Source organism: Castor canadensis, chromosome X (genome assembly GCF_047511655.1).
Source record: "Castor canadensis chromosome X, mCasCan1.hap1v2, whole genome shotgun sequence".
Taxonomy (NCBI): Eukaryota; Metazoa; Chordata; class Mammalia; order Rodentia; family Castoridae; genus Castor; species Castor canadensis.
The window spans coordinates 77,797,697-77,805,391 of NC_133405.1; the positions used below are offsets into that span (position 1 = coordinate 77,797,697).

At 39.8% G+C, this 7,695-nt stretch overlaps 1 protein-coding gene across 1 annotated transcript; it reads right to left on the reverse strand.

Annotated features, from left to right (window-relative positions):
• Positions 1-6,415: 6,415 nt before the first annotated feature.
• LOC109675821 (CCHC-type zinc finger nucleic acid binding protein) lies at positions 6,416-6,928 on the reverse strand. The gene has a single exon (XM_074062258.1). The coding sequence runs from the start codon at positions 6,926-6,928 to the stop codon at positions 6,416-6,418; it is 513 nt and encodes a 170-aa protein (XP_073918359.1).
• Positions 6,929-7,695: the final 767 nt, after the last annotated feature.

Consider the following 7,695-nt stretch of genomic DNA (forward strand, 5'->3'; position numbering starts at 1 on the left):
ATTAATAATACAAGGGTGAATATTATTTTAAATATGTTTTGAGTAGATAGACATGATCATTTCCATAGGGGAAATTTCTACCAGGGTATAATTACTATTTCAAAAGATAAGTGCTTTTTAAAGGGCTTTGATCTATAATGCCAAATTACCTTCCAGAAATGTCATATCAATTTCTGCTTCCAGGGGCAATCTATGAGTGTACTCATTTCTCTTCACCCCAGCCAACACTCTGAGTGCTATCATTCTTTTTAATCTTTGACAATCTTAATACTTGAAAAATGGTATCTTGGTAATGTTTTAACCTGTATTCCTTTGATTAATAGTGAAGTTAAACCTTTTCCTTTTTCGTCTTTCTTTTTTCTTTTTTTCTTTATGTGTGTGTGGTGCTGTGGATAGAAGTCATGGACATCTTTTCAATACCATGTTTTTTTTGTTTTTTGCTTTTGGTCGGACTGGGGTTTGAACTCAGGGCTTCGTGCGTGCAAAGCAGGCACTCTACCACTTGAGCCACACCTCCAGTCCATTTTGCTCTGGTTATTTTGGAAATGGGGTTTCAAGAACTATTTTCCTGGGCTGGCCTCAAATGCAGTCCTCCCAATCTCAGCCTCCCAAGTAGCACCTGGCTCAATGTTATGTATTTCTTTTATGGATTTTCTCCTCATGTACCCTATCTGTCATATATTTGTATTACAAATTTTTTTCTTCCTGTCATTTTTTTAACTTTTATGATTATTTTGCTGCAATCAAGTTATTTAATTTTTGCAGCAATTATGTTGTTTATTATCATTGTTTGGCCATAGGTTCTGCCTTTGGTGTCATTTTGAAAACCACTCATTATCTTCTAGTATTATTTTATTATTATTATTTTCTTTTGTGGTGCTGGGAATCAATCCAAGGGCCTTGTTCATGCTAAGCAAGTTTTCTACCACTGAGCCACATCCCAGCCTTCTTCTTGTATTTTAATAGTGTCATTTTATATATACACTCATAACCCTCTAGAAGCTAGTTTGGTGAAAAGCTCACAGTAGGAATCTCATTTCACCTTTCTGCCATGTTTTGGTATTTTCTCTAACATCACATTCTCTACTTATTTGTCACAAGTATATTTTCTTTTTCAGTGCTGGGGTTTGAACTCAGGACCTTGCACTTGCCACGCAGGTGCTCTGCCATTCGAGCCATATCCCTAGCCCCTCTACTTATTTGTAATGATCCCCTTCTTGTATAATAAATTGCTGCATTACTCAGGACAACTTGATAGCAAGAGACAGAAGTGCAACTCAGTCAAGAATAATTTTTTTAAAAAATAAGATTTAGCAGGAGGCAGAGATCAAGAGGATCATGTTTCAAAGCCAGCCCTGGGCAAATAGCTCAGGAGACACTATCTCAAAAAAACTCATCACAAAAAAGGGGCTGGTGGATTGGCTCAAGTGATAGAGCACCTGACTAGCAAACATGAGACCCTGAGTTCAAACCCCAGTGCCGCCAAAAATGAAAAAACAAAAAGAAGAAGAAGATTTAGCAATGTGTATAATCAGGTAAGGTCAAAATAAAGGCCTAAGAGACTACTGGAATTAAGACCTGAAGGCTATCAGGACACTATCAGACCTTATCTGTGCTTCCAGTAACCAGTCAGCTTCACATTCATGAAACAATGGCAAGAATTCCTCTCTCTCTAAAGGATGATAGTCTCAAAGCTTTCTTGAGACCAGTTTTACAAACTTAAGTCAGGTATAAAATTAGGTCACTGGTTTAAGATGATCTTTATCATTTTAAAGAAGAATTCAGGGATTGGTGCCTGGAGCATGCTGACTTATTTCTGTAACCCTAGCTATTTGGGAAGCTGAGACAGAACCTCAAGTTTGAGGCCAACTGAACAACTTAGTGAGAACCTGTGTCAAAATAAAATTTAAAAGGGAAGGGGAGACTAGGGATATAGCTCAGTGATAGAGAACTTGCATGGCATGCAGAGGTATAATCCCCAGTACCAAAACAAACAACAACAACAAAACACAAACAACAAAAAAAGAATTGCATTGGCCCTACTCTTTGTTTGTTTATGGTGCTAGAGATTGAACCCAGGGCCTCATGCTAAGCACATGCTCTACCACTGAGCTACACCTCTAATCCCAGTCCTAATTTTATAAATGCATTTTATTGTTTAGAACAGTTTAGATTTAGAGAAAAATTGAGAAGATAGTATAGGAGTTATCATATACCTCTCATTCTTCCCCTTACTATTAATTATTTATATCAGTATGATGCATTTGTTACAGTTAATGAACCCAGTATTGATACATAGTTATTAACTGAAGTTCACAGTTCATTTAGATTTCCTTAGTTGTTGTCGACTGTCTTTTTTTGGTTCAAGGATTTCATTCAGCATGCCATGTTACATTTCGTTGTCATGTCTCCTTAGACAGCTCTTAGTTGTGACAGTTCTGACACTTTCCTTGTTTTGGATGACTTTGACAGTTTTTAGGAGTGCTGCTAGAATTTGTCTGATGCTTTTCTCATGATTAGACTAGAGTTATAGGTTTTGGGGAAGAAGATCACAGAGGTAAAGTGCCCTACTCATTACATCATATGAAAAATATGTACAGTTGGTCCTCTGTATCTTTAGTTTCTGTGTACATGGACACAACAAAATGCTGATTGAAAACATTTGAAAAAATTGCATGTGGAGCAGGGCAAGGTGTCTCAGTCCTATAATTCCAGATACTTGGAAGGCACAGATTGGGAGGACTGAGGTTTGAGGCCAGCCTGAACAAAAAGTTAGCAAGACCCCCATCTCAACAAATAATCCAGGCATGGTAACACATCTGTAATCCCAGCTATGAGGGAGCCTGTAGATAGGAGGATCACAGTCTGAGGATGTCCCAGACAAAAACATGAGACCCTACCTAAAAAAAAAAAACTAAAGCAAACAAGGGCTGGTTCAAGTGGTAGAAGTGCAAGGCCTTGATTTCACTTTATAGTACTGAAAACAAAACAAAACAAAAGTTGCATCTACTGAACTTGTGCAGACTTTTAAAATCGTCATTATTCCCCAAGCAATACAGTATAACCACTGTCTGCATAGCATTTACATTGTATTAGTAAGTAATACATGTGTTATTATAAGTAATCCAGAGATGATTTAAAGGATAAGGAAGTTCTAGGGCAATGGCTCTTGCCTGTAATCCTAAATACTTGGGAGACTGAGATCAGAAGGATGGCAGTTCGAGACTGATCCTGGCAAATAGTTCAAGAGACCCCCATCTCCAAAATAACCACAGCAAGGGGGAGAGGCAATAAAGAAGAATGATGGAGGAGGTGAATTCAACTATGATATATTATAAGAACTTTTAAAAATATCACAATGTACCCCCAAGTACAGAAATAATAATTTTTTTAAAAGTTGACAAAAGGGCAAAATTAAACATATTATAATAATTTAAATGACAACAACAACAAAAACCCAAAATAACCAGAGCAAAATGGACCGGAGGTGTGGCTGGAGTTCAAACCCCAGTCCCACCAAAGTTAAAAAAAGGATAAGGAAGGAGGATAGGGTGTAGGTCAATAGTAGAGAACTTGCCTAGCATGTGGGAGGCTCTGGGTTCAATCCCTACCACCTCCAAAAAAAAAAAAAAGCCCACTTGGGAAACACCCTCATCCCATGTTTGCGTATTTGCATCTATTAAAATGATGATTCTATGTAACAGTCTCCAGGCATCAGCTGGGGTTATGGACTCAAGTAGCTGCAGGGGCTTTGGCAGATAAAGTGAATGAGTAAAGAATGTTGTATGGGACTTTTGCAAGACTTCAAGGAAGCAGTAGGGCTGGGATTAATGGAGGACTCTGTGAGTTGTCTGTAGGGAGAGAGGGCTACTCACCTGCAGTTGAAGGTTTCCTCACAGGAATGGGTACTTGTTTCCTGACCTTTCCCTTCGCTCCAGAGAGACTAAAATTAAGTATTTTTATGTGAAGTGTTTCACTTTTTAAATGTTGGCTTCTAATTCACAAATACTGTTAAATATTACGTGGGGCAAACCAAACACATTTGTTGAATGCAACTTTTATGCTTACCATTTTATGTCTCCTGGTAAAGGGTTACTAATGATAAGGTTCCCTTCCCTTGAGACTAGAAAAGGTTGCCCAGAAACAAGAAACAGAGAGGAGTTAAATACTGAATGTGTCTTTAATAAAGGAACACAATCTCTTTTTCCACTTCAATTCTGAACCAAACTCCTGAGCCCATGAGAAATGAAACTCAGATGGGTTGGAGGGATTCAAATGCAGAATCCTATGCTGGATATGTAGCTCACTGGTAAAGCAGTACTAGGCATGTGCTAGGCCTTGGGTTGGGCCCTAGTCCTAAAAAAAAAAAAAAAAAAAAAAAAATCAGAATCCTGTGTTTCTCCTTTTCCTGATAGAGTCAGTGATGAGACTTGATGAATTTGTCTCCGTGTGATATAAGACTTTTATGTTGTATTTTGGCATATTGGACTGAGATTTGTTCTATTTAGGAGCTGGGAGTATGCCTGAGTTTATCTTTCATATCTTTCTTTTTTGGGGGAGGGGGAGGGGGCAGACGGACTGAGGTTTGAACTCAGAGTTTCATGTTTGAGTTTATCTTATTGAGACAACACAGAGTGACAAAATTAGTTCTAAGGAGTCCAAGATGGTCACAGAATTGGAATGGAGCTCAGTTGAATTGAAGGGGTCTTTCAAGATGGGAATGAAAGATCACACAGCAATTCCTTGGGGTTTCATAAAAAAAAAAGCCACATTACAGGTGGCTCACACCTGTAATCCTAGCTACTCAGGAGGCAGAGATCAGGAGGATCGAGGTTCAAAGCCAGCTGGGGCAAATAGTTCACAAGACTCTTTTTCAAAAAACCCTTCACAAAAAAGGGCTGGTGGAGTGGCTCAAAGTGTAGACCCTGAATTCAAGCCCCAGCATCACACATAAATAAATAAATAAATAAATATGTGCTTTCGGTTATAAAAAAAATTACATTTCTTGACCATTTGAATTTATGGTCTAAATAGCATACCCACTGCACTATTCTTTCTATTATAAATTTATCTTATTGCAGGTCTTACTTGAAATATTACTATTATTCTTTTCTAAACATTTTTTCTTGACAGAATAGTTAACTCTATCCATTTTTTTTTACTCATATGTGCATACAATGTTTGGGTCATTTCTCCCCCCCCCCTTGCCCCCTCCCTATCCATCCTATTTTTGTTCTTTGTTTGTGATATTGGGTTTAGAATCCAGGGCCTTGCACATGCTGGTGGGAATTCTACACCTCCAGCCCCAAAAGTCAACATTTTTATATCTGTGAAAATATGGTTTTCAGAAATTCCTAAATATAAATATAATTCTTATTTCTGTGAACAGTGTTTTTGAGATTAAGGAAGCCTCAAACTATGCTCAATTGTAATAGTTATATTTGATTTTTTACTTTAAAAAATATATAAGGCCAAGCTTTGCAAGCAATATCTATATGACTACAGTATGCTGTTAGAGTTTTTTTGGTTTTGGGCTGGTGGAGTGGCTTAAGTGGTTAGCAAGTGTGAAGCCCTGAGTTCAAGCCCCAGTACTGCAAAAACAAAAACAAACAAACAAAAAAACTTGTTTTTGGTTTTGAGCTTTTTTTGTTTTGTTTTATTTTGTTTTTTTTTTTCAGGGGAGAGATTGTTCTCTCTCTCTCAAAACTCCTCATACACATTATACATGTTTTTCTGGTTTATCATTAAACTATTATCATTACAATATATACTCTATGGTCAGAAATGTCTTCTAAATATTATTAAAAAGCTAACTAATGAGGTTTGAGTATTTCAAAGTTGTCAATATAATGGTAAATATAATAAACTCGACAAAGTCATAGACATTTTCAGAATCAGCTTTATTTCTTCTACAGGTCTATGAGGAAATGTTACCGCCTCAGGGTGGTCTTGTGCATCTAAAAGAACACTACATTCTCTTCTCCCTCTCCAAGTACAGTCTTTTTTTTTTCCTAGCCTTTTGCTTGGTGTTATTTTTCTCCATGGCACTTTACCTTCATCTGACACATTATATGTATTTGTTAATGGATTCAAGGGCTGTGTTCTTAAACTTGTTCTGATTTGTTCAGTAGTAACTCCTAATTAAATGTGGTAAATCCAAACACAGCCAAAGAACTCAGAAATTGCCTAGGTGCTTAAAATGACTGCTCGGTATCTGGATGCTTCATGGCACAGAAACAGCATATTATTTATACGATTTTTTGAGGTTTTTTCTCCCTCAGCCCTTTCTTCTTTTAACATGGTAATTAAAGCTTGCCGGCCTGAGAGTAGCCTCCATCTATCAATCTTTTGGTCAGTGAGGTCATTTTAGAGAAAATACAACTAATCAGCAGAGGAGAGGGGGTAGGGGAGAGAACTAAACGGTCGCTTCGATGGGGCATTCCCGGGCTAGGTGTCCAGTCTCGCCACAGCGGTAGCAGTTGACTTCGCTTGCCTTGGTGCAGTTCGAGGCCATGTGGCCATTCTCACCACAGCGGTAGCACCTGATTTGGATACAGTCTTTCTGGATGTGCCCAAACTCGCCACAACAGTAGCACTTCTGCTCTTCCTGATGGTCACAATCACGCGCCAGGTGGCCTGGTCTGCCGCAGGTGTAGCAGCATTGTTCTCGTTCTCGCTTAGGGTGCACACAGTCTTTGGCGATGTGACCCCTTCTCCCGCAGTTGTAGCAGATGTCCTGGAGAAGGTCGCAGTCCTTGGCGTAGTGACCAACTTCACCGCAGCGGTAACAGATGTCAGATTGGGTGGTGGAACTGCACTGCAGACCTCTTCCTCGGCCTCTAGGTCCTCGCCCTCGACTTCCTCCTTTGGGGCACTCCCGGGCCCAGTGGCCAGAGCGTCCGCACTTGAAGCATTCTGTCCCGCTCATGGCTGCGGTGAGATCTTCAAGGGAGCAGGCCCACTAACCGCTGCCACCGAGGCCCCGAGGCAACTCCCCTTAGGATGGCTTAGATGGAAAATGGCTGCTTTACCAAGGGGCCCTCTGTGACGTCACATGAGGTTTTGCACACAGCCTGAGCTTTGCGCACGGCCTCATGGCTTCACAGTGCCCCAGCCGCTCCTCCTTTTTGAAGAGGCCAAAGAGCAATAATCGATTAAGTGGTGCTTTCAGTTTTTGTTTGTGCTTTCGAAGCTTGAAGTGTAAAGTTTGCGTTTCAATCCCTACCTGTTTAGAAATTCCGACCTGTAGAGTTAGTCTTGCTGGGCTTGGTGGTGCATGCCTGCAATCCCAGTACTTAGGAGACTGAGGCAGGAGGATGTCCAGTTCAAGCCTGATCTGCAGAGCAAGAACCTTAAAAAAAAAAAAAAAAGTCATTCAAGCCTAAGGATGTAGCTCAGTAGTACAGCACATATCCAAAGCTGTGGGTTCACTCCCCAGCACCACCAAGAAAGGGGAGGAGAGGGGAGGAAAGGGGAGGGGAGGAAAAAGAAAAAGAAGGGCTCACTAGTTATGTTTGCCTAGCATGCACAAGGCTATAAAATATAATGTGTATCCAGAAACATAAGAAATCCCTGAGGGCTGGGATATAGCTTGGTGGTAGAGTGCTCGCCTGGCATGCACAAGTCCCTGCTTTGGAACCTCAGCAGCACCACAAAAAAATAACAAGAAAAAACTATGTTTTTAAAATCTTAAAA